The sequence below is a fragment of the Miniopterus natalensis genome, chromosome 5, assembly GCF_054644295.1.
Source record: "Miniopterus natalensis isolate mMinNat1 chromosome 5, mMinNat1.hap1, whole genome shotgun sequence".
NCBI classification, from domain to species: Eukaryota; Metazoa; Chordata; class Mammalia; order Chiroptera; family Miniopteridae; genus Miniopterus; species Miniopterus natalensis.
Genome location: NC_142085.1, coordinates 81,554,811 through 81,581,958, shown reverse-complemented (window position 1 = coordinate 81,581,958; position 27,148 = coordinate 81,554,811). Strand labels below are relative to the sequence as shown.

At 44.8% G+C, this 27,148-nt stretch overlaps 1 protein-coding gene across 3 annotated transcripts in view; it reads right to left on the bottom strand.

Annotated features, from left to right (window-relative positions):
* UST (uronyl 2-sulfotransferase) overlaps nucleotides 1-21,514 on the bottom strand; it is a 237,259-nt gene extending 215,745 nt beyond the window's left edge. For all 3 annotated transcript variants that reach the window (XM_016223922.2, XM_016223923.2, XM_016223924.2), the window contains exon 1: nucleotides 21,080-21,514. In XM_016223922.2, coding sequence (XP_016079408.2) covers nucleotides 21,080-21,329 — 250 coding nt within the window. In that variant the 5' untranslated portion in view covers nucleotides 21,330-21,514. The remainder of the gene's footprint in view (nucleotides 1-21,079) is intronic.
* Nucleotides 21,515-27,148: the final 5,634 nt, after the last annotated feature.

Below are 27,148 nucleotides of genomic sequence, written 5' to 3'. Positions count from 1 at the left end.
CTTTTCCTTTGTCTCGTCTCTTCTCCACAATCTATCACCTTTTTTCACTCTCACTTTTCCAGGAGTGATGATTTCTAGAGCTCCTTAAACTTCTTCACTTTCCAAGAGCTTTCCCATGTACTATTTGCATCTCATTTGGTTTGCACAATCTCTCCCAGAGGGGGCTGTCTGGAAATTGTTATTTCCCGGCGACGGTGGCAGAAACAGAGGCAGGGCCAGAATCTGAACCCCCAGCCCCTGCCAGTTTCTCCAAATGTCAGCATTTTCCTTCGATCGTGCCTCCCCTACAGAGTTGAGATGGCCTTGCAAACGTCCAGTGAGGAACCTGGGCAAGGAAATAATGTGGAGATTTCCTTGAAAACAACTTCAATCTCTAAAAGTGTCCTTTGAAAGAGTTGTGATGGTATTTTAATATTACGTAATGCTTCACTTCATGTCTTTATTTTATTTCCTCAATGAGACGAAGAGTGTCTGAAATCCATACTTGAAAATTAGACAAAAAGTGCTGAGTCAACTGAGTACAGTGCTGTTTCTGAAGCAATGAGGAATTTTCCAGGAGGTTTTAGGTAGCATTTTGTGGCTGAAAAAAAAATATGTTCCACAAAGAACATTCTTTGGTAAAGTGAAAGCGTAGTCGTTCAGAAGGAAAGAGAGAAGTCCCCCAGTGGCGCCACAGCTGGTAAGGACGGCCAGAGCTGTGAGCTGCAGCCCAGGAGGCTGGGCAGGGCCTTACGACAGGGCCGAGGGGCTGGCTGCTGCACCCCCCAGGGGACAGAACAGAGAGAAGAGAGCAGCAGATATGATGTGGCCAATGCTTTTTAGAAGGGATGGAGTGGACAAGCCTTGGGCGATGTCGGAGAACACAAATGCTCTGGCTCAAGGCCCTGCCCCACCACGTTCTGGCTTTATAATCCTCAGCAAGTTGCCCCAAAGCCTTGGGTTTTGGTCTCTAAGTCAACACAAGGTCAGGGATGATGTCTTATGTGCCTGCAGACCACAGGCGCAACAGACGGACTTTGAAAGCTCAGGACTCAAACCTGTGACCCTGTGATGACCCTCCTTCCAGGCCCCACCCTGCACTGGGTGGGACTCCTGCCCAGACCTGTGTGTCCTGCATGAGGTGGCCTGGGAGGAGGGGGCAGGGCTGAAAGAGAGGCCACACTCTGCTCACAAGGGGACATCATCCAAGCGTGCATTTGAGCTCTGTTGGGAGCTAGTCCCCCTCGTTTTACAAACAACTCCAGCAAGTTCTGTTACCTGTTGTCTAAAGTCACTGCCTATTAAAAGCACCAAGTAAGCAGAAGGAGAGGAGCTGTTACTGCCAGCCACCTGAGAGCAGGAAACAGACAGGAGGTGGCAAAACTATACAGACAGACCCGAATTCACCAAGCAAAGCAGACCCAGGGCAGGTACGGTGAGAGCAGCCAACCCTACCCCCCAACCAGAACAGAGAACACAACTGAGTCATAGCCACCACTCCCCACATGATGCCTTAGAAGGATTGTGCGCCATTCAAAAAAAATCAAACAGTGAGTAACAGTTGCATTTGAGAAGAAAAGAATGTGTAATGTTTTATAGAGATTTCCAATGAAAATAGTTGAATGAAAGGGGGAATGTGACGGCTAAAGGTACAAACCTTCACTTTCTAGAAAACACTGTTCCTTGGAGCTGATGTTCCAATAACTGGTGTTGCCGATGACTAAGGTTTTACACTGCCCTTTTTTTACAAGTATGTCTCTATCTCTTTTTAAAATGCTCAACACCAACTCCTGTATCTCCTTAAAATACAGGTTTTACTTTAAAATGAACCACGTGCAGAGAACTGGGTGATTCTGCACAAAACTGGTAGTCACAGCAGACGGCTCTATTTCCAAGTCCCTGAAATTCTCACTTACATCACTGACCACATTCCCACCCTCAAAAATCCACCGCAAACACTTATGCCGAGAAAAAAAGGTTGAATGCATTGTACAGTGTAAGCTCATGGCCCTATTTTTTAAAAATTTGGAAAAAGATTCACTAAATGCCTGAATGAGAACCAAAATGAGAACATAAATGTCACAACTGCTCCAGCCCAGAAGGGTATCATGTTGGCGTTTGAAGGGAAGATTTGTCATTTTGTTTGTTTCTTTGAGATGAAGTAAATTTGCCCTGTAATTCAGCCAAAACAAACAAGAACCATTCTCTAAAACTGACGTATCCTTTAAAAATGCAGAAAAGAAAGTATAAATAACAAAATTTTTAGCTCAGAGTTCCTCCAAGTTTAAAAAAAGGGGGGAGGCGAGGCAATTAGAGATGTATGTCTTATTCTCCAAGAAATCCAAGTGTAAAGTCCATATTTTATCAAGTGTAAATAATTAATTGTGACATCATAAAAAGAGTTCCCATATTTGGGGTTCCTTTCCAACATGGTGAAAATTATGATCAACTACCTCTCACTGCCAAGAACTGACAATGGAGTAGTGTGTGGTCTGGACTAATACTGCCTGGGTTCAAATCCTACATCTCCACTTACCCAGCAAATTAGTTAACATCTCTAAGCCTCACTTGTCCACCAGTAAACTGGAGTACTAATAACTCAGGATTTTGTACCAACCAAATAAAATAAATGACATAGTGACTAAGCCCAAAGAAGGCAACCAATTAACATGAGAATTTCTTTCACTAGACTATAAGTGTTCAATAAATATTTTTAAATATATTTTTATTTATTTTTTAGAGAGAGAAAGGGAGAGGGAGAGATAGAAATATCAATGATGAGAATCATCGATCCACTACCTCCTGCAAGCCCCCGACTGTGGATCGAGCCTGCAGCCCGGGCATGTGCCCTGACGTGGAATCAAACCAGGGACCTCTTGGTTCATGGGTCAATGCTCAGCCACTAAACCACACTGGCCAGGCTCAATAAATATTTTTGAATAAATGAATATATCAGTACAATTTCATTTCAACAGATTCCTATTTAATTCAATCTGTGTTGCATTTTGCCTGCTAAGTACTAAGATGGCACCAGATGCTGTGACGAATCAGAAAAGATGTGTGAGGCATAGTCCCTGCCTTGTCATCAAGGAATTCATAAGCATAATTGAAATAAGATGCATGGCACAGTGAAATAACATCCCATAAATACTGGTGGAACCACATTAAGTTCTTCCTGCCGCCACCACCAAAGTGGAACATGTTTTTTACTGTGACAATGAAAAAAGAAGTGACGTGCCATTTATAATCCCTGCTGCCACTAAGAACTGGCAACCAAACTGCCTTCTATTTGCTAAGTGAAGGGATGGGCGAGGGAATGTCAAGGTTGGAAGTACTTAGCATTAAGATGCTCCCGATGAGATCCAACAACCTTGCTGATAGAAACTTGCATTGTTTAATTTCTTGTTCTTAATTGAGGGTGTTAACTCAGAACAATGACAGGTTGGGGAGGGGGAGAGAAGTACAGAAGCAGTAAGGGGAGGGAGGGAAGATCCATGGAGGAAACTGGTTGTCCACGCCTCCCTGGCAAGGACATTTTTCAATGTGCAGTCAGGCTCTCAGGTCCCAAGACCTGTAATAGCCTCTGGTGAACAGGACAGTTTCCTCCATCAGAAATCTCTGAACCCACCATAGGGCCCATTTCCACCTATGATGGTCCACTATGTGCTCTCTTGACCAAATTCCACATGTTGGAACAACTAGGGCTATTCTATACTGTGATGGGCGCCAAACTTTTGTGTTCACATAATAACCCCACAAGAATTTTGAGAAAGTTGTATGTCCTAGCACATTTTAAGTTAACATCCAGAATTTTTCACCATATGTTTAAAAAGCTGCAAGGGGTGTAATTTCCAGCAAGATATATATCAGTATTTTAAAATAAAACAATTATGTAATTTTTATACATATATCCAACAGCATACACACACACACAAGGAATATGATACCTGCCACTGTGAATATAAAAATTTGTTTCATATAAAGTTAAAATCAACTAAAGTTGGGACACAGGAGTGTGTGGGTGTCCTTGTGTATGGGTGCATACATCACATACCCACACACAGAGGTAGATTCACAGCGAAGTTATTGAGGCTTATACATCAGGAGCCCTTACTTGCATAAATAAACTTACTAGCAATAAACACACTTAGTCACATGTTTTCATAAAATCTGCAAAGGTAAGCTACTTAGCTGAAATTAGTTAAGATCACTGTCTCTTTCCACTCAAACTCCCCCTTCCTCCTACAACCTCTCACATTAGGGAACAGTGCACTGATTGGACATTTTTAATGCATAATTGTTTATTTTTTCCCTTAAAAAAAGGCCTTAGTATTGGAACATCCTTGTTAGAGGCAAGTCCATTATGAGGGAAAGAAGGGGCGGAGGGAGGAAAAGCCAGGCTTTCTTACATTCATTCATTTTCCTCTAGTAATTTGTATTTTTATTCCACCTCCCCCCAGACTTTTGTTCTAACAGAATATATATATTTTTTTCCTTTTTTTTATATATCTTTATTGATTTCAGAGAGAGGGCAGCAGAGGGAGAGAGAGATAGAAACACCAATGATGAGAGAGTCATTGGGGATGGAGCCTGCAACCCGGGCATCTGCCCTGACCAGGAATCGAACCCTGATCGCCTGGATCCTAGGTTGACGCTCAACCGCTGAGCCACGCCCAGCAGGGCAACAGAATATATTTTTATGTTTGAGAATATTTTTGATCACTCTACTCCATTTTGTACCCCAAAAATATGTAAGTAAATTAAATTCATTTTTTTAAATTTTCCTGTGACCATACATAATGCTCCAAGGGCTTAAAATATATGTTGTGAATTGAATTAGTAATGTTGATGAGATGAACAGGGCTGCCGTTTAACCACTTACCGTATCTATAACTGAATTTTCCTTATTTCAATTGTATTCCTAGTCTTTATTTTAATAAATATGAATACTAATAAACCTTCTTGACATAAATTAGTAGGTGAGAATTGCAGTAGTTGTATTATGCAATGTCACTCACTTTTTTCACATCTTTCTAAATCTGTAGTGATCAGCTGATCATCTATGTGAGGAGATAACTTGATTCCTTGAATAACTTGATTCCTTGATAACTTGAACTCCTTCACTTTGGTTAAAAGCAAAGAACTGAAACCCCCTGACTTGCAAAGGGGTTTATTACCTTCAATGGTCATGTGCTTTCTCAACACCAGGCTTTTAGATTCTTTCTTCAGCACCTGGAGGTGTCTGACACCTGCTGAGTAAGATTCAGGTAAAACTTTGCAAAGTGCGGGGGCAGTGGTGGGAAAGGAGAGCCGCGGGATCGGTTCTCAGGGCGATCAATGTTAGAAAGGAATAACTGGGCAGCCGGTCATTGAGAATTTGACTCTCCCCAACAATCCCGGCTCCATTCCCCCCAGAAAGCCTGTGTGCACAGTGCCCAAAGGTATACAAAACCCACTTGAGATGCCATAGAACCTGGCACCTGGCATTTGGCGCAAATTCTCAGATTTACTCTCACCTTCAAACAGTCTTCTGGTTGTGGGCTCCATCCCCAGTGGGGGGCACGCAGGAGGCAGCCAATTAATGACTCTCTCTCATCAGTGATGTTTCTGTCTCTCTCTCCCTCTCCCTTCCTCTCTCTGAAATCAATAAAGATATATGTTAAAAAATAATAATAATAACAAAACAAAACAAAAGTCTTCTGCTGTTTCCATTTACTTCATTTACACTTGAAAAATAAACTGGACTCTTAATGCACATGTCATCTTATTCCAGACATGAAAAAATTGACCATTTCCTAATCCACATATATTTAAGTGAAATTAAAAGATACGGAAAGAAACATAAGTCCTATTTTATAACCTAATTTATAACTGATTTCAAAATATCCCTTTTCTATGATTTTTTTGAAGTTTCGCATAAGTTTTTGTGAGATCATATACCAAGAATGCCTAAAATATGTAAATACTAACATACTGAACTGAAAAAGGGGGTCAAGAACCATAATAATAATAATTTTTAAAGTTGTTGAAGAAAAGCCAGTAGAATGAATTCCATTCTCTCACTGACAAGTGAAAGTATGTTAGATGTTTTTTAGAAAGTCCTCTAAGAGGTCAGCTGTTAAGGCATTCAAAATATGTTTATTCAGAACTTCTGCCTCTGAGAAAGACTCTGGCCCAATCTCAGCTGCCAGAGCGCACGTCTTGCTGATCAGGAAACACGCAGAGTCCAGGAGGATCCCATCCAAGGCTAGGCCTCCACCAGGCCCGGAGGATCCCAGCAGCCTGCCCAGCCGGGGAGGTGAATGAGCCCGAACACCGCTCCTGCTGCTTAGTCACCCACCATCCACATGCAAACTCTTCACCCACACTGAATTTCTACACCTCAGCACTTAACATCACTCAACCGGCTGCTCTCTGGTGCCAGCCAAAAATAAAGCCGAAGAAACTGATACTTGAGAGAAACAACAGGGCCGTGCTCAATACGCATTTTCTGAACACCGAAACCCACTGAAAAGCAAACGCCCAAACTGTAACAGCTCAGCTCCCAGGGAAATGCCATCGCTGAGCTGTGATTTGATATTATGCTTTTTACTTTTATAAAGGGCCAATGTCTGGCCCAGCCCCACGAAAACATTTCATTTTTCTGGGGGGGGGGGGAGAAACAGAAAGAAAAAACCACTGCAGAAGATATTGTCCATTATAATACTCTAAGATTAACTAGATTTCTCCCATAATTTGGAGGTAGGAAAAGACAGGCTGCCTTTCCCAATGAACAGGTACACTTCTTACATTAGATAATAACATGACACGTTTCACTCCACTTGTGCTTTGGCTTCCAGATAATTCAGATATATATTTAATGTGCAGCTACAAAAACTCTCTACTCCAAGTACATGTCATAATTACCTTAATAAACATATATTGTCCAGTAAGTGCCAGACCCGAGGCCAGTTCAGACAGGCTCACTCAGGGCATGGAGCAGCTATCTGAGTGTGTTTTACCCTTCACCTCTTCTCTAAACAGATGTCCTGAAATTCAAGGGGCCAAACAGTCATTTCAAAGACTACCTACCCTCCCACTCCCATCATAGCACAGTTCAATTCTTTTTTAATGACCTAGACCCGGCTCCTCCAACTGTGTTTTAACGAAATTGAAGATTTAGGACCCTATTTCTGGTTAAAACCAAAACAAAATAATTAGGCCATTTTGCTTGAAACCTCCCAGAACAGGTGGCAACCTGGGTAGGCTGGATGTGTCCCAGAAGGGAAGGGAGGACTGAACTGCTTTAGGAAAAGTTATACTCAGAATGGTAGCTCAACAGCCCCAGCTCACGGGACTTAAGTGAGACATAAGTGGAGGCACTTTGAGAACCTCCCATAAAGCTACAGAAACAACAACTACCCTGAGATAACTCAGTGAACAGTCAATTTTAAAACAGCAAGAAATTAGCCTGAATGCCAACTTAATCTATGACAGAATGGCACGATCAAAGTTACTGAATAAATGAGCATCAATTTAAGATATGTTGTTTCCTACCCTAATAAAAACGCAGTGGGGATTTTACGTCCCATTTCAGCTAATCAGAGAAAATGAGCCATCAGCATGTAGGCCGCTATCATAACAGGAAAATGTCAGCAAGGAGGCGAACTGACGGGCCCGTATTATACTAAATACCTTCAGGGTAAGAGTTAAGTTGCTTTTTCTGTCAAACTTACTTTATCAAGATGAAAACGACTTTGAGAGTTCTCGGTAAAAGAGTTAGAAAAATACTTCAGTACTTTTGTGGAAATGCGCTTTCACACGGTAGGGGCAAAAAGAAAAGGGGGGCCCAGACTGGGTGCAGAAGCCCTCCCCACCCCACCCGCCCACTGAGCAACTCAGAGTCCTTTAAACACCTCCATGCTTTCTACAGTGAGCATGTATTAACGATTTTCATCATTTCTTAAAATGGTGTTTTTAGAGCATTATACCAAGTCTTTCTAATTATTTGCTCTATTTGCATCCAATTATTTGCTCTGACCATAAGAAAATTTTACCCTCAGCATTCGGATAATAGGGGGACACCTGGCAATGAATTCTGATACTGTGCCTCAACATCAAAATTTAAAACAGTGCGACGATCTGCAGTAACTATGTGAAGACACTTCACACCCAAGACCAATGGTTTTACTTCCCACCCTTACTGACGAACTTGACATTAGATCAAAATTTGTATGTTCACAAATCTCCAAACAGCCTGAATTTCAATAATGTGACCTGCGGAAATGAATAAAAACAGCCATTTCTAAACTTGAGTCAGGCAAATATGTGATTCTCACTTGAAAAAATATATAATGTTCTTAAATTCAAACAATCAAATTGGTGAATGAAAATTCTACTAAAAAAGAAATGTATAAAATGTTTAACAGCACAGGTCTTTAATGAGCTAGGCTGAACCCTGACTCATTTGTCCATTTACAAGTATTCATGGCTTCCCAGAAATGCTGCAGAACAGACCCTTGCTACTGAAAGTGTGGTCCTCCAACGGGGGCACTGATCACACCTGGGAGCTTGTTGAAAATACAGGATCTCAGGCCCCACCCATCCCAGACCTACCTCACCTAAATCTACAGTTTAACAAATTCCCTGGTGATCTGAATGCACATTGACTTTGAGATGAGCTGGTACAGAGAAGCTGAAAGCTAAAGCGCTATAAGTCACAGCCAGATAAAAGCCTACAGATTAAGTCACACTATCTCTAGCACCCAGCACATAGCCGGAGTTGATGAACGTTTGTTGACGGAATGAACCTGAATAGATGGAAGAGATGACAGAGAGGGTGACTGCCAAGCCACATGTGAAGGAGGGTGGGCATATGAAAGCAATAGGAAAACATATGTTTTCTGAGTCTTTAAGTCTCACTGATGTGAAACTTCAATGAAGTGCAAGCCTTGCGGGCAACACTTACTCTGAAATTAACAAAAAGTCGCCTATCGTTCCCACAGGATAGCCAGGAAAAATCTGGCCAAAGGGGGCTATATTTTGAAACAGCAATGCATGATGCCATAAAAGAAACAAAACACAAGGACAGAAACCCACCCAGAAACCAAAGGGGGTTCTAGTATGTTTTCCCCACCAAGCTAACAACATGCCTACGCACACACTCTCCAGGCCAGAGTGCGGGTCAGAAAGAGAGCGACACCATTGTAACTGTGTGCGTTTCGAGACACAAGCACACAGAACCCACAGACCTCTCCCCCGCCATGAGAAACGGGAGCACAAACACAGGAATACTAGAATAAAGCATTGCCCAAACGCACTGAAAAGTTCACCATCAAGCTCTAAAGCAATGAGACTCAAAATGTTCTCCCTAGATCATAGCTCTAGAAATCCTTTTGCCCAGGTGAAAGGGGCAATAAAAAGAGAGAGGTTACAGATGCTGACAAATATTTCCTTCTCCCTCCCTTTAATTTCTGGGAACCGCTTCCCCTCGCAGCGGGACTAGAACATAACCACAAACACTGCAGACGCCGTAAGGCCTTGGATCTCTGCTGCGCAAGCAAACAAGAGCCACCTTAGGAGTCAGGAAAAACACACGCAAAGAAAATAATACGGCCTCCATCCTGTCATCTGCTAAAGCAAACTAAAGACACTGTGCCATTTGTTTTTTATATTTATGTAGCTTTCTAGAATCCTGTCTTCCGTTTTCACCTCCGTGTGTTACACAGACCTCAGCTGGAGAGCAGCCTCTACAGAGCTGATCTGCGGGACACAGGACACATTTGCAGGAGTGACCAGTGTTAACCCCACGCTGCTTAAATGGGCACCACACAGAACCACGTCCACATTCCGCTCCTCGGGGCAGGTCTTCACACAGGAACTCCTGATCGACCTCCTGAGGGGGGACCACACCACAGTCCCCAGGACAGTCGGGCAAGACCAGGGATGCGAGCGTGCCCAAGCCGCGGTGCTCAGGCACCTCACTCCTTCCTCAGCCCCGCATCAGCCTGTGCCAATCGTCACTTTGTTTCCTTCCTCACTGTGGTAAAAATAACTTCCTCCTAAAGTGTCCTAATCTGCATGTGATTGTACACGCATTTTCTGGCACATCGTTGGATGAATTCTGACACTCCAGCACAATGAAATCACAAGAAATCTGCAATCGCACTTCTAGAAAACTCCAACCAGATGAGTCAGTTCCTTGTTTTCTTAGATCTTGAGAAAATACTTCCAGGCAAGATAAGACTGCAGTCTAAGCACCATGCCAGTTCCTCCTTCCCTGTGCTTCTCAGGAACTAGGGAGCGGGGCAGGCATCAGGGGACTGTTTGCTGCTCAGTGTGTGCGGCTGGCTGGCTGGGGTTGAGTGTCCAGAAGGGCATCTCAGTAGGCAGACCACGCAATACAAGTGTGGCCCCAAGAATTCAGCAAGACTTTATATTTCGGACCTGAAAGCTGAGTCATTCATCTGTCATAACTATAGGACAGTGATGGACGTGGCAGTCATTCTCAAAAGAAGACAGTTTCCAAGACAGTCACTTCGGATAGCGACTCCTCCCCACAAAGCAGGCCCTTCAACAGCGGGAACTGGCAAACCCCTCCGTTCCTCAGGCCGGTGAAGGGAATGAGAGTCATTTCATACGGCCACTTGCGTTTCCTCTGTGAATTGCCTGCTCATTTCTTTGCCCAAGTATCTCGTGAAGTCTCTTTTTCGTACTGATTTGCTGATCTACCTGCAGATTAATCCCATTTCCAAGAGAAACATTTGTCCCCAACCTGGGTCACTCTTGCTTTGTTGATGGGGTGTTATTATTCAGAAGGTTTCACCTGAATGTTGTTTTTTGCCTTTATAGTTTGTGCTTTGTGTGTCTGCAGCTGATTTCAGATGAGGAACTGCTGGAAGATAGACCTATTTATCTGGACAAGACTTATGGCCTGGGGGGGGGGAGACACACATGACAATAATCTTCCCATCATCCATCCTTTGAAAGATGACGAAATCCAATAGACTATTCTACGTAGCTCCCAGAAGACGAATGAGCAGAAGTAGCTGGAAGCTACGAAGAGGCAGCTCGCCACCCGGTCATGAACTCCCTCAGCATCACCACGGGAGGGTGAGCAGTAGCAGGCAGCTGGGCCGAGGCCGTGAGGATCCGCTTTGAACCACACAAGCTACTAATCCCTCCTTGTTTGCCTTCTTTCCTCCTATCACATTGGTAGATCTGAATTCTAGAAAGTCAAGTCTTACTCTGCCTCCTCTCTCTGCCTTCCTTGGGACATTCGCTTCCCACAGTTTCTGGGGCAAGATTCTCCCCTTATTGCCCGGATAGGCTGAGGCAAACTGGTGATGCGGGGTGGGGGGCGGGGGGGACAACACTGATTAAAACTGAAAATATCGACCTAAAATGCTTTTGCGTATTCAGCTTGCCTTAGTCACTTGACTCTTGCAATCTTTTCAATAAGCATTTGGCTCCTAAGGAAATAGCCTTATGTTTTCAGTTGCTACAGTTAAGTGGTTTCTTATCTCTTTCAACACGTGATTTTAAGAGTAGATGGAACCTTAGGTAGCATCTCATTCAGTGATGCTGAAGAGAAAAGAGGCACCATCCCTGGGGCTGCATATAGAAATCACCTAGAGAACTTCTGGAAGAACCCCAACCATCCCACTCTCTCTTTCCTGGTACTGGGACATGTTCCCAGATGGACTATCAAGGCCATGTGGAAATACTGCTGCTGATGGGTTCCTAGGAAAGAAAAACAATCGAGAATCATGGACCTAATCAAACTTCATTTTAGACGTGAAGAAACTGAAGCCTAGGAGGCCCATGTGACTTTTAACAGCACTGACCACTGAACTCTTTGGGGACTCGCTGCAGACCCAGGTCCAGTGCCCCTTCCATCAACCCGCACGGCTTTGACAGACAGTTCTGCCCGCCCAGTGGGAAGGCGTTCATGTCAAACAGCTTCATGTCAAAGCACAAAGTTCTGTGCTGACATTACAAGGCCGTGGTTTTCCTAGACAAAATTTAACTTGCCATTAAATAATGTAGAAATCACGTTTGCTTTCATCTTCTCAAGGAACTGGGTGACCGACCAGCTACAATGGATGGTAATGGCCTTGTGGCTCTCACTCGCCCCAACACCTATCAGAGGCAGGGCAGGTCAAGGCCACATGAAGAAGCGGAAGATGAAAAACAGAAGCAAGTTCACCAGCTTCTTGACAAAGACAGGATCTACTTCTTGGGTTGCCCTGACTTCCAGTGGAAACAGAGAGAAGCAAGCGGCCGTACGCTGGGCGTGGTAATTCCATCACAGGTGGGAGACGCTCTTGAAGCAGTCGCAGTGCATGCCTGGCATTCTGACTGTGTGAAAAGGAGTGACCTTTGGGTCACCATCCCAGCCCTAGAACAGCAGATGACCCCAGAGAGTAAGCTGCACCACACCCCCTTGGCACAGCTCTTTTATTTTGTGAATGCAGGGGGGAAAGGTGTGGATAAATTCCAAACAGAGGAAAGTGGGCTGGGTAAAGAGTGTGTTCTTTAAAGGCCGTTTCCAGGAAGCAGAAGGGAGGGTTAGAAGCGGGAAGGTTCGCGTGCATATAATCAACGGGGCACGTGGCTGCAGCTCGTCAGCTGTCGGAGAGCCCTTGTCAGTCTGAGGATGAGAGCGACAAGGTAAGCCACAGAAACACCACCTTAGTAACTTCATTTTTCTTGGTCACAATGGTTCTTTCAATAGACGCGGAGCCACGAGTGAATCTGCATACTCCGCTCACATGTGTGTTTGTATGAGTGTGCATGCATGTGTGTGCATGTGCACATGGGTAGTGTGCTAGAAGAAGAGGGAGTCTGAGAGAAGCAAAGAAGAAGGTGAGAAAACTGACATTTGTTGACTACAAATGCCAGGCCTTGGGGTTGGGAGGTATCCTATAAATAGCAATTATTAATCCCATTGGGTACATCAGGGACTTTCAGCAGTGTGCTGCAACAGTGTTTAAAACATGCAGTACCTGACTACTTAGTCAGGGGCATGGACCTCTTTTCCCTCAGGTTGTCAAATTTAAAAAATGACACCAGCCAGCACAACAATAGCTGTCCAATGTGAATGAATCAAAATTATACCAATTTTTTGTCAAATCAGCAAAAATATATATATATTTTTTTTGGTGTGCTGCAGAATTTTAGTAATTAGTTTATGTGTGCTATGAGATAAAAAATGTTGAAAATCACTGGTGTAGATCAAAATACCTGAGGTTCAGAGAAATCAGGAAAGTTGCCCAAATACTCCCAGCTAATAACACAATGGTTCATACCAAGATCTCTGCTCTGAAATACACTCAAATGTCTGATGCTTCTGGCCCACAGAACGCCTTCAATGAACATTCGCTGAATGATTCTGAACAGAGGGATTTATACGTTTCTGAATGCTTCCATTTTTAGTTTCAAGTCTATGAAAGTCATATTCACTGAACTTGAAAAAAATCAATGGTGTTCCCAGAAATGCAGTTTGGTTAAATGTAAATGGTTATTTAAGTCATCCATCAATGAATGGAGTAAGAATTACTTAAAGCCATGGCTTAAGGTTATTTCAATATCTTTCCTCAAAATAGGGTGAATGGGTTTGTGCACTGAGCCCTAATTATACAGTCTATCACTTTGCAATTCTACGTTAAAGCCCATTCAGTCGCTATTTCAAAAACCACATCATCTTATGGTCTCACCTCCTTAAAGACTCGGAGTCATGGTGGAAATGTCCTAGCTAATTTAACACAAATCACTACCTTAGGAAGATACTGACCTAGAAAGAGAAATAAACTGCTACTCTGCAAACTCCCAAGACAACTGCTCCGGGGCTCAAGAAAATGACAAGAAACCAATATTTTGCATGCCAGTTGAATGCAGCCAAATCTCTAGACTGACCTCAGACATTCTTAATTACAGGGAGAGCCCTACAAATGCACCTCAGAATCCCTATAGGTAAGAGGTGGACCATGATCCCCATGCACAGAAGGCAATGTTTATAAAATTATGTGTCAGGGTGGTTTTAATGCCTTTTCTTAGAGCCTGAAGAGGTGGGCTATAGACATCAACTGAGCTTGAGTCAACTTGCCTGGCACCCCTCCCCACGTTCTCTACTTAAAATAGTGGCCAAAGGAAGCAGGCTAAGGAACCCTAGCAAAGAACAGTCCGCTTTCTGAATAGTGGATGGACTCAACAGACACTTCCTGCAGGCCTGTGCAGAGCACCCAGGAGAGGCGTCGAGGAGAGATGGGAAGCACTGAATAAGTTTCCCCCTTTCAAGGAGCTTGCCCACAAATTATCACAAGACAAAGGAGAATGTCAAAACTTCAGGAATGATCATATAATAAATACTACAGGAGTTCAGAGATCATCATGGGAATATGAGCTTCCTAAACCATCAACATAGAAGCAATAGCAGGAGCAAAGGCAGGCAGTGAGCTGAGGCAAGAAAAATGAGCTGGTGGCTACCTTAGGGAAATTACAGATAATATATAAAACCAGGCAGCCCAAGGGGTACAGCATACCCTGAACACTAAACAGCTAAGTGGCTCCCTGGTAATTTTTAATATGAGAGTGTTACAAATTATTCAAATTGAAGTTCTACCAAGCAGCATGGAACTGGCTGTACTTATTTTAATATTTTGATAATATATATTTTTAAAACCTACTGAAAAGTTCTAACACTTAAGGAAAACATTTACTCCTGAAACTCATGTTATTTTATTAAAAAGAAACATAGATAGGAAATATTTTTCTTACATATTTGTCCTGTTTATTAAACCACAATGTGAATAAAAAATAAATTGTGTATGAACTGCAATTGTATGAGAATACTCAAGATTTCCTTGGTAGCCTTGTCGTGCATTGTGTAAGGAACATGATGTACCTAAATGTTCCCCCTGCTGAGCTCATCAGCTCCATTCTAGTGAGCAAGTGCAAAGACAAATACTCCCCTCCACTGCACCATAATCTGTTGTTCAAAATTAGCTCCACTTATATTCCACATCCAAGTCACAGGAATCTTTGTGACATCTGTAAAATGGATAAGTGCTAGCTACCCATGAATTATCATATGCCAGAGCTAAATGCAGACAGCCAAAGTGTTTAATATTTGAAGTAATCCATAACTGTACAAAAGACCCCCAGGATTCTTTAGAAGAGGATCTTGTTTTCAATCAATTCTTAGGAATTTACTTAGGTTTTACTATATACCCAGACACTCTACTTAGCACTTTGAAAGTGACTGAAGTATAAAATGAATTTCTTGCGCCTTGAGAAGGTGCTTACCTATGACATACAGAGCAGTACATAACAGTATTGTGTTTCAACCAGGCTCATCATTTGCAACTTTAAAATAAATAGCAAAATCATATACCTGATAAGAGTCTAGGATCCAGAATATATAAAGAACACTTAAAACAAAACAAAAAAGACAACCACCCAATTCACAAATGGGCAAAGAATGCAAATAGACACTTTTCCAAAGAAGATCTACAAATGGTCAACAGCACATGGAAAGATGCTCAGCATGACGAGTGGTGAGGGAAGTGCAAACCGAACCGCGTACGGTACCAAGCGGTTCACAACCATTAGGGCGGCTGTACTCAGAATAGTGGAAAGTAGCCCCTGCTGGTGAAGATGTGGAGAAACTGGGAGCCTCATACATCGCTGGTGGGACGTACAATGGAGCAGCCACAGCATTAGCACGTGGCCCAGCAATTCCACTGCTAGGTATACACCCAAAAGAGCTGAAAATGGGTATTCAAACAAAACCTAGTACAGAAATGTTCATAGCAGCACTATTCACAATAGCTGAAAGATAGAAATGTCCAGCAATGGATGAACAAACAAAATCCATACGACGGAATATTATTCAGCCTTAAAAACAACAAAGTACTGATCCCTGCTACAACATGGGTGGACCTTGAAAACCATATGCTAAGGGAAAGAAGCGATTCACGAACGACCACATACATGATTCCATTTCTATGACCAGACAAATCTACACAGACAGAAAGTACATTAGTAACCACTTGGGGCCGAGTGGGGAAGGAGGAACAGTGAGGTGATAGCCAGAGGGTCCCAGGTTCCTCCCTGTGGCAATGGCAATGTTCTAAAATTGGCTATAGCTGCACTTATCTGTGAGTTTACCGAAAACAACTATTGAAAACTATTACGCTGTTGAAACTTTAAATGGGTCAATTGTGCGCTCTGTGAATTATATCTCAAGCTGCTTGAACATTAATAGCATATACTGAAATGTGCTTCATTTGGAATTTTCTCGCACACTCTTGACTTCTGCAAAGAATAATTTCTGGTGAAATATTAGTGTTTCTGCCCTCGTTTCTGATACCTAAAGGAGTTTATGTCTATCACTATTTGCTTAAAGTTGAGTTTCTATAATAAAAATAAATATAGGTAAGGCAAAATTTGTAGTCAAATCTTACTTCATTCCAAAAAAAAAAAAAATGTAAGTTATAACTCCTAATAATTTTAGTGGCTATAATCCATCAAACAAGATGCCTTCCTGTTCCCTTGAGTATTGCTGCCACGCAAGCTACTGTTCCTGTCCTGCAGCTTCCCTTTGGGGAAGCAAAAGATACTATTTCTCTTGGGACTCAAAAAACTTGAGCGCCTTTATTGCAGTTTCTCAAATACAAAACCGGCTAGTGTTTTGAACCTGGCTTGGTGACAGGGAATTTGGAGAAAGACAGCATCCAGATAATACATATTTATATGTATTTTTAAACAATTCATACTGAGGCTAGTCTACATTAAAAATAGTTTACCAGGCAGAATGCTTTTCACCATTCATTCTGTGTGTTTGTGGAACAGACTGCCACAGTCGAATGCCATTTTCTGTCTTCCTCTAATACAGTGCTACTGTGTCCCCAACCAACCCTATAAGATAAATTTGCAGCTATGAACAAGAGTGTCATTTTCTTTTTATGTCAACAATTTCTATTGATAACATCATATTTTATGCATTCATTTCCTAGATTGCTGTCGGGGGCCTGGTGCACTATGTTTAAATCATACGTGATATACAGAAGAAAAACCAAATTTGGCTTTTAAGCTTCAGAGAAACTATTTTGTTAAGGTCTGGATGTCTGTTTTCGTATTTTCCTTTAAATTCATTTAAACATAGAGAATTTTAAATTCGATAGCTGCATCTTTTTTTCTCTCATTTTTTGGACTCAAAATTGTCATGCTCATTTTGAATATACGTATATAAAGATTGGCAATTCTGAAAACTAAAGTAGCATGCCTCCATTTAAAGTGGTATAAATTAAAAATGGAAAGGAAAGCACATGAACTTGAGATCAATCCAACAAATTTAATTCCCATAAAGGCTAAATCACATATCCAAGGCTTGGTGGTAAATCATTAGAGTTTGCTGGTTGTATAAGATCAGTACTAAGCCATCTGGCTCATTCCGTTTACATCAGTGTAAGGAATATTATTCCAAGGTTTTGATATTTCCACAGCTCATAAGGAATGAGGCTACTACTGGCAGAGGCTACAACATAACCTAATTTCTGGGGGAGATTCTATTTTCTGCTTGTTTTCCATAGCAAATCAGTCTGAATGCTGCTTCAAAAAAAAGTGAAATGATTCCACTGAATTGAAAAGACTATGGTTTCCAAGCTTAGCGATTGGCTATATTTATCCATTTACCACGGTGATCGGTTGGGTCCTCTCTCCACCCATTTCAAGGAGGAAGAAGTCAGGACAACAGCTATCCCTGCATAATTGTCCTCCCCCCCCCTTACTTTCCATTTGCCAATTTGTTGCAGCAGAAAGTGTCTTTAAGGAGAACAGACTTTGCCTTTCCCAAACTGACTAGAAAGGAGGGACTGTCTGACCCTGGCTCCTGCAGGAAGAGAAAGCATCATTATCGACCCCTCTCCCTCCTTTCCTCACACTGCACTTTCTGGTTGCCCTGCTTCACCCCAACTTCAGAAAGTCTAAAGCCAGCTGGGGCTGCAGCTGTTAGCTAGTCCTTTCTTTGAAACAATGGGGCTTAAGCAGCAAAGCAGATGCATTTATAAAATGCATTTAAAATTCTTTTAAAACCACGTGCATCACCTTTAAAATAATTTATAAATCTCTTCTCTCTTTTATCTCCTCTCTTTCTCTCAAATACACAGGAAGCTTCTTGGAAGCAATACTTTAAAGCAACGGTTCTTGAACTTGAGCTGGCATCAGAATCACCTGGAAGATTTGCTAAAACACAGATTGCTGGGTCCCACACCCAGGCTCTTTCATTCCCTAGGCCTGGGATGAGACCTGAGAATGTGCATTTGCAACAAGCTCCCAGGTAATGCTGATGCTGCAGGCCCAGGGACCACACATTGAGAACCGCGGGCCTAGACAAAGAACAATTGCTAAAGAAAGAGAGAAAGACCAAGAATTTTGATTCCAATTCACATCACCTCCAGGTGTGTGGCTCTGGGGTGTCGAGTTCCCTGGTACCTGGAGGCAGCATGGTGGAGATTAATACAGGAAGGTGGAGTTTAAGCTGACCAGCTGCTTGGATTATTTCTCTTCTGCTGGTCCTTCAAGATACTTAGTAAAAATATCAAGACAAGGAAAGTGAAATTATGTGAATAAATATGACCATTTTTGCCAGTCAGGTCTTTAGGGTCCCACTTGCATCTTGGTAGTATTTCCATTTTATCTCTTAAACCATTCATAGTGTTACACAGTGAACACCTGAATCAGATTCGGGTTCAGGTCTGGCCTTACTTGCTGTGTGTCCTTCAGCAAATCAGTAAGGAAACAAGGAGAAACTAATTCTGCAGATACCCTGGCCTTATATTATTAAGGATATATTTTAGAGCCTCTTAAAGAGCACAAGCCCACCTTTCCTGAAAAGCATTATATTTATATAAAAAGGCAACAAGGGCCAAATGTGGCCAAGGGCATCCTATTTTCAATTCACAATGATGTCATTATTTCAACCCATATGTTAGTCAGAAATTTAATGACCAGTTCATAGGAAGAGCAACGTTCAATCCTTCAGTTCTTCCTACTTCCCTGAGTGAATGCTGTGGTTTCACCCTTCTACCACTGAGCTGAAGTTTATCAGGGCTCATTTTTTGAAATATATAATGAAAGCACTAAATTCTGGATGCCACATGTATTTGAATTTTCAAAAGATTAATGTGATAGATATTGAAGTTTCCTGACTTTACCCTCAATGGTGCCTCTGTTCCTTCCTCCTCCCAGATTTGTCCATCCCCAAGAAGGGTATAAGAACCACAACCTAAAATAGGAGCTCAATGGAGGCGTGAGACAGTCTAGTCCAGCACCTAATTTTACTTAAAAAACCTGAGGCCTGTGAAGGTTGGGTACCCTGCCCAAAAGTGCTGTTGGGGACACTAAACACAGATGCCTTCCTTCCCAATCCCCTATATTTTCCCTACACCACTGACCTCCATGTTTTGCCTAAAAGGAACTTGTACAAATAATTCATTTTCAGATTTTACGGAGAAAGACCCCTGAGCTTCTAAGGCAGTTACTTCCCAAAGCCAGTTGACAGTGATTGTTGGTGGTGGTAAAAAATAGTCACCTTTGTGGCACTAGCAGGTGTCTGAGAGCCTGTGATGCTGAGACTCCAAAGCACAGAACTCAAGGGAAGAAGAGATCTGACTCCTTAATAAATGAGCATATTGCCCCATATCTCTAAAAACCCAGATGCTCAAGATTGTACTTTGGAAATCTACTTGGGCAATATTTCCCTTTAATTTTCCCTAAAGCACCTCACAAAACCACAGTTCCCCAAAGTTCCTACAGAAACTGAAGTGTCACTTTTAAAATCTGATCGTCTACATGGAAAGAACAGTATCTGCTTTTACATTTCAAAAAGCACGAACACGTGTCACTTCGCTGAAGTGGTTTTTTCCTTCGAAAACCGTGTGCTATCCGGACTCGTGACTCCTGCGACCCAGGGACTTTGGTGGGCAAGTGTGGCAGCCTGCAGCCTGCCCGGGTCATCCCTTCAGCGGTTTCCCTTTGCGCACCGGCCCGCGTCAGGCAGACGCCGGATGTTTGCCGGTGGCTCCGGCTTATCACCTTGCACGTCTGCAAGAAGCGGGAGCCCTACCTGCCTCTCCCCTCTTCCCCGCAGCCCTCTTCTGGCCACAGACTTGCGAGAGATTTGCATCCTTCCTTGGCCAGAGCGCGCGAGCCAGCGTCGCAACGGGGACCTGGCTGTGCGCTGGCCCGGCCCTGGCACCGCTCGCTTCCAGCGCCCCGACAGGGTGCTGCGGGCCACGCCCTCTCTCTGGAGCCGCTCTTTTCTCTCTCTGCACAACTCCTTCCTTACCTCTGCTAATAAAAAAAATTTTTTAAAGCCAGCCTCCCTCCTAATAAGCCAAGCACAACCCCCCACACACAAAAGTTCAGGCTTGAAACACACGCGGCGCAGAGGATCGTAGGGTCAAAGCAGGCGGCACTGCTGGCCTGGCCGGCCCGCCCCGTCGGACAGCCCCGGACCTCGGGGCACAGCCCGCTCCCCAGGTCCCACTCGCGGCGGGCCACGGGGTGAGCCGGCGCTGCCAGAGGACAAGCCAGCTCAGGGACAGCGCGGAGCCTGAAAACTGCCCCTGGGTCACCCAGACCAGCGGCAGGAGAAGAACTTGCGCGCGGAATTCGCAGAACCCACCATGGAGAGGAGCTAAACCCACCCGCACCACCTGGAGCGCTGGGCAGGATAGGACTACGGTCACGACAATGCCAGGCACCGGTCGTGCCTTCCCCTCGCCTCTCCCCACACCGCCGGGACTCACTCACTCGTACACACCCACAAAACACGCCTGCCCTCCGCCCAGATGCGGTGGCGGAGGCGGGGGAAGGTATGCGGGCCCCGCCCTGGGGTACCTGCCGGGCCCGTCAACCCAGACAGGCAGCCACGCAGGAGCGAGCAGGCGCCCCGGGCCGCTGCGCCCATGCTCCCGGGCGTCCCACCTGGAGAGCCTTGGCGGCGGCGCGCAGTGGAGAGCACCCAAAGTCCCGGCGCGCCCCCGGGCCCCCACCCCCACCCCCAGCACAACTTCGCGCGGCTGGCGCCACCCCCGTGCTGGCCTCCGATCCTTACCCAAGTACTGCCGCAGGTCGAGCAGGAAGCGAGGGGGTCCCCCGCTGAGCTGATAGAAGAGGGAGCCCAAGCAGAACACCAGCAGGGTGGCCATGCAGAAACCGTAGTCCCGGAGGGAGAAGCGCAGGAAAGGAAGCTGGGAGACCCGGCGCTTCCAGCCGCCCGGGCCAGGAGGGGCGCCCCCCAGAGGGGCCCCATGCGGCCAGGGATCCGCGCCGCCGCCGGGATGCTGCTGCTGCTGCTTCTTCATCGCCGGCCCCGCCGCCTCGCGCAGTCTGCCGGTGCCAGGAAAAGGTCACCCATCCGCCTGCGAGGAGGAGAGCCCGGCCGGCCGGCTGCACATGGGCAGGGCCGCGCGCAGGGCAGCCCGGGTGGGGGCGGGGAGGGGCCGAAGTTGCCGGGCTCAGGAGACTTTCCCCGGCATGGTCCCCGCCGCCGCGGCCCGAGCGGCCGAGGTGCCCGGCCCCGGCTCGGGGGCGCTGCCCGCGCCCGGCCCGCTAGCGCCCCCTTGCCCCGCGCCCCGCCGCGCCTCGGGCTCGCTCGCGGCCGCCGGGGCTCGCCTCCAGCGCCAGCGTGGACCCCCCGGCTTTGTGTCTGTCGGTCTCGGCGTGTTTTGTCCCGGTTCAGGCTCCTCTAAAAAACGGCAGGGAGGCACGGGAGGCGGACACCAGCCCCTCGCTCCACCTCCTCGCCAGGGGCTCTCCTCCTTCCCCTCCCCTTTCTCCTCCGGCTCCCGCAGCCCTCTCTCCGCCCTCCGCCCTCCCGCCCTCCGCTCGGGGCTCCGGGTTTCTCTCGGGTGTCACGTTACTGCCTCTGCCCGGGGAGGGGCGGGGGGCGCGGCGATCACTCGCAACAAGGAAGAAACTTTGTGGGTGTTTTTTTCCTTCCCCCTTTCTCTGCAATCTGGCCTCGGTTCTTGCGCCACCAGCGACCTCTGGGGGGCCCCCGCCGACTTCCCTCGCGTAAACAGTCAGCGGCAGGAAGAAGCACGACTTCTTGGACTATATACTTTTTTTTTTTTTTTAATTTCAGAAACTTGATTCTCCTGTATCCCGAGCTGTTCACAAAAGGCTGGTAAAAGGTACTGGGATGGAGATTCAAGACTTTGCGGAGATGGTAACAGAGCAAGTGGCGTAAATTACAATTCCCCGCGCCCCGCAGGGCCGGCTGTCCCCGACTCCGGAGCACAGGCAGGGCTTTCCCGCGGCTCCCCTCGCGCCGCAGCTGCGGGAGACGCGGGGGATGACGCCGCCAGCAGACCCCGAGGGGAAAGAGCCCTGCGCCCCCGGGTCACCAGTGCCTCCCCTCCCGGCGAGGGAAACGCCTGGACCGAAGGAGCAGCACCTGAGCAGAAGGGCCGCGTGGAATGCAGATCCGCTGATGGGGATGCCGAGAGGGCTGCTCTGAGCAGCCACGCTTCCAGGAACAGGAATTTACTGCTCTGCATAGAAGCTGCATCACCTGAGGCTTGAGTGACTTGTCCAAGGCCACTGAGCTCCTCGGGTTCCTCTTGGGAGCTGCCCTCAAACCTGTTTGACCCTCAAGCTCACTGCACGAACTGTCTCCCAGCCAGGGCCCTTTTTTTTTTTTTTTTTTGGTTATAATTTCTGTGGTGATCCGAGCACCAGATACAACTCATTTAGCCCAGGCCACGGTGAGAAACGGAAACCTCAGTTTCTGGTGCCTGTCATCTCGGTACTGTACACTCCAGTAAGCCGACAACCAGGTGGAAGGAAGAACCTGGAGCCAGGGGCCACTAGGACTCCGTGACTGTCCTGGAAACCTTTATTAAGTCGGGTATGTGAAACGTTTTCAACGGAAAATTAGGGAATAGGCTCCTGAGATCAAGAGTTTACAAGTTAAGAATAATCTGGTTGAATTGAAACCCATTTGTGACTATGTGGGGTTCCTGATTTGTAAACAGTGAAGAGACACGGATCATAAGCTGCAGAGACTAATAGGGGAAGCGGGCGTGTCACACAGGCATTCACAAGTGCATGCACACAAGTTCTACTTCCCAGTTTTGTGCTGCCCTGGCCGACTCTCTCACAGAAAATCCTCAATAGGAGTGTCAATGATTTGTCTCACATTTATTGCATGAATCAGAGATTTAGTTAGATGAACACACACATTGTAGAAATGTGGATGCCCCTGAGAGAATTAAGCCAATCAGTCGTTGCTCATTAATGTGAATGAGAACACTGAGTAGCCAGAAAAGGCTCCCCATTAATAATTTTTTGAGGTAATGAAGAGGGACTAGGAGGTGGGAGAGGCAAAGCAATTTCCATAATATTTCAAAACCACCTTTGACAAATGGAACCCGTACCTGAGGCCTGGCCCCATAATGTGAATATTTTTCATTAGAAACTAATGTGCAGGGTCCTCTGTGCTCGCAAGACCCACCCCAGGTCTAGAGACTTCTCTCTCAGGGTACACTGAGATGCCTCCCCCTCATTCTCCCCAGAGTGGAAAACCAAGCATCAGTGAGGCTTTCACAGGAAGAAAGGAAATAAAGGTCTCAAAAAAAAGTAAACATGAGGGTGAAAGTTATTTTTTTATCACCTCAGGATATGTGGGTTTTGGGGTGTTTTGTTGTTGTTTTTTTCATTGATTCTAGAGAGAAAGGAAGAGAGAGAAAAACATTGATGTGTGAGCAAAACATCAATCAGTTGCCTCCCACGGGTGCCCTGACCGGGGATTGAATGGGCAGCTTGGGCACGTGCCCCAACCCTTGACCCTTTGTTGCACAGTTGATGCTCCAACCGCTGAGCAACACCAGCTAGGGCGAAAGTAGTGGTGTGTGTTTTTTTAAAGTGAAAAGTTATGAGGGAAGTACAAGGGGGCAAGGTCCAACTCAGAAGAAACAAGTTATGATGATTTTTAGAGGGAGAAAACCAGGTCAATTTTTAAAATATTTTGTTAATGGACTAGTTGCTTAAAAAAATTCACAGAAGGGGAAAAAAAAAAGATAAAATGCTTTGTATTTTCACACAACAAAAACTTAGATGTTTGGATAAAACTACGTTCTTTGAAGTCCAGTAAATGTCCTTTCAAAAAATACCTTATAATTTAAAGTACGTATGCTGATGAATGGTACATTTATTCAAACCAGTTAATAAATCTGCTAATAATTACTTAACTATTAGTTAGAATTACTATGTTTCTAGTATGTAATCACTTTATCTGAATTAAGCCTTTTAATCCTCACAGCAACCTCATGCTGTAGGCACTATTATTTTCTCCATTTTACACGTGAGGAGACAGATAATAAGAATAATGGATATCGACTATGGGAGACCTAGTCTAGGAAGGCTTCCCAGAAGAGGCGGTGCCTGAGTTGAATTGTAGGATGAGTAGGATTTATAGCTGGGCAACAGCCCAGAGGGCATTTCAAGCAATGAGAACTGATGAGAAGGAGTGAAAGATGTGTCCGAAGGACAATGGTTGAGCCCGCCCAGAGGAGGAAAGTGGAGATCTGTGAAGATGCATCAGTGCTAAGAATGAGGGGACTCCAACCACGGAAACCAACTGGAGTTTGTCCAAAGGTTCTTTAGAGACTCTCCTTTTGTGCCAGTGCCCATCAGCCTCTTAGCTCTTAGGCAAGAGCTAAGCAGAAATCCTTTATTCCACTTTAATTAAATGGATGGTACAGAGAAAACAATATTAATATAGGGAGTGCACAAAAGATAGACACGGCTTAGATTTTTGCAGAAGAAAAAAAAAATTTATCCAAAAAGATACTGCTAAGTGCAGACACTGTTTCACAGTCCTAGCATAACACAGAGCAAGTCTAATTGTTGCAACTGGGTGGAATCTTCCAACTGAGAAAAGGGAGGGCCCACAACAGGTATTTTTCTTTCTACGGTGAATTTTCTTTCAAGGTCTTTGTTTAGTCTACATAAAAAGCCTAAAAATTTCACTTGATTTACAACTAAAGACAAAAACCTTCTTAATATTGAATGTCTTACCTTAATAGATAAGAATTATGCCACTTTAAAGGTGCAGATTGCTGTTTGGTCTATATTTGTAAATCTCTTGGCAGTACAAGTTAGCATACTAACTTTGGATTGTCTGGCTGATTTATTTTTCATCATGCTCTTATGGGGTTCTAAACTGCATCCAATTGTTTGCCTATATTTTTCCTATAAAAATTCTTGACTAGACTCATAATCTATGTTAACAGAGTTTAAAATCAAAATATCCTTTCCATCACGCAATAAATATGCATTTAGCACTATTATGTGCCTACCACTCTGCTAACTGCCCCAAAGCAAAACAGAAAAGACTAAGACCAGCTATTTAGCTCTGGAAGAGTTTGCTCCTTGACGAGGTTGTCATAAGTGAAAAAATTTGACAATAATGTGAGGCAGTATATAATTAAATGCTAAATTGTTTGTTATACACTATCAAAATAGTCATTCAAATCTTTAGAGAAATCAAATATTCAAGGCATTCCCAAAAGAAATACTTTTTTTTTAATTTATAAAATTGTCTTTCAATCTTTGTCCTTTGAGTGTGGAAGTGATTTTTAGATTTGCGAGTTACTCATAAGCAAATATGATGAATAAAGGAGACGATCGAATTGGTAATTATTTTTGGTGCAAGAGGGGTGTAACTCTGAAGTCATGGAGATGATTTCCTTGTGTACTTTTACATTGACTATAACTGATGCACATGGTCGGTGGGGAGGAAGCCAGGGGTCAGGCCGGGGAGATGGAGGAGTCTGCAGGGGGCAGGAACAGCCTGGAAAAGCGGGAACTTACACAAGGCCTCTGGAGACATTATTTCTGTAACTAGTTGAATAATGCTTTTTCAGATGAATTTCATGTAATGCAATGTTATTGGTTTGTTATGAAATATGTCTGGTGCTTTTCACACAGCTAAGCATAAATATAAATTCCAATCTATTCGTTTACCACAAAATACATTTTTTTTGCCTTTAATTAGTTAGACCAGTGATCTGATTGACTCGTCTGCCTTGCTTAAAAGGCATGAAAATAAAGTAATAGAATATATTTTTTAATTATTAATCCAAATGAGCATTGTCACCTTCAATTTTATCTTTGTTTAAATCCAATGTATTGTTTAATTTTTTTTTTTTTTAGTGACACTCTATTTTCTATAACTGATCACAGCTTACACCAGAGTCCGTTTCCCTCACAGGTGTGGGTTAGAGACGGTGGGACTTGACCTAGCTCAGCCTCTTCTGGCTGGAAACAATCTCTTTCAGGTGACACTAGGTACTCTTAGTCACTTTGGGCTCAGTTCTCGGCTACGTTCAAGGTGCAAACTCCCTGCGAAGGCCCCCCTCTTCCTGGCTAAGATGGTTCCACGTCTGGAAAGCACGGTGCTTCACAGAGAGAGGCACAGGTTCGGTGTGTGACACAGTCTCCCGTGCCCCGCAGCTCCGACCGCAGCGGACCAGGGCAGGCGACGCCTCCACCTGCCCTCTGCTCCCCACCCTCGCGGCTCCCAGCTGAGGGCCTGCATGGATGTGGCGCGAACGGGCCCAGCTCCATCCCTGCGTCCTGGGCTTCATGCTCCACGAAGCAACCCCACTGTCCTTAGCAAGCATATCAGAGCCTTCGCGCTGCTGGTTATCTGAGTTCCTCCAAATGTCGCCACACACTTTTTGTTAGTAACGGCCAGAATGGCATCACAGCTGGTGGTGTCAGCTGCATATCGAACTGGTAATAGTATCGATTATAAACGGACATCTCTCACACGACCGCCAGGAGGTATGGCCCCTGACACTACCGCATTCTCTGTCCCTTTGTCCTGTCGATCACTAATAGCCGAGTTAGACTATAAAAAGCGCAGTAGCAGGAATCCATAGCAGAGGATAATCTGCGCAGGATTTCTGGGTTGACTCTCCTGCTCAGACCCCGCATCCCTGTGAGTAAATTACTCTTTAAAGAGTGAGTTCTGTTATTCCCTGGAGCTGCCCGCTTTGTTTGTTGGTCTTGAGACCTTCTCCTTGTGGTGGCCACTACACCTCTGTCCCACCGTGGGACAAACTGCCTTTGCTGCAGAGTGTCCTCACCCTGCACGAAGTGACCACCAGCTCTA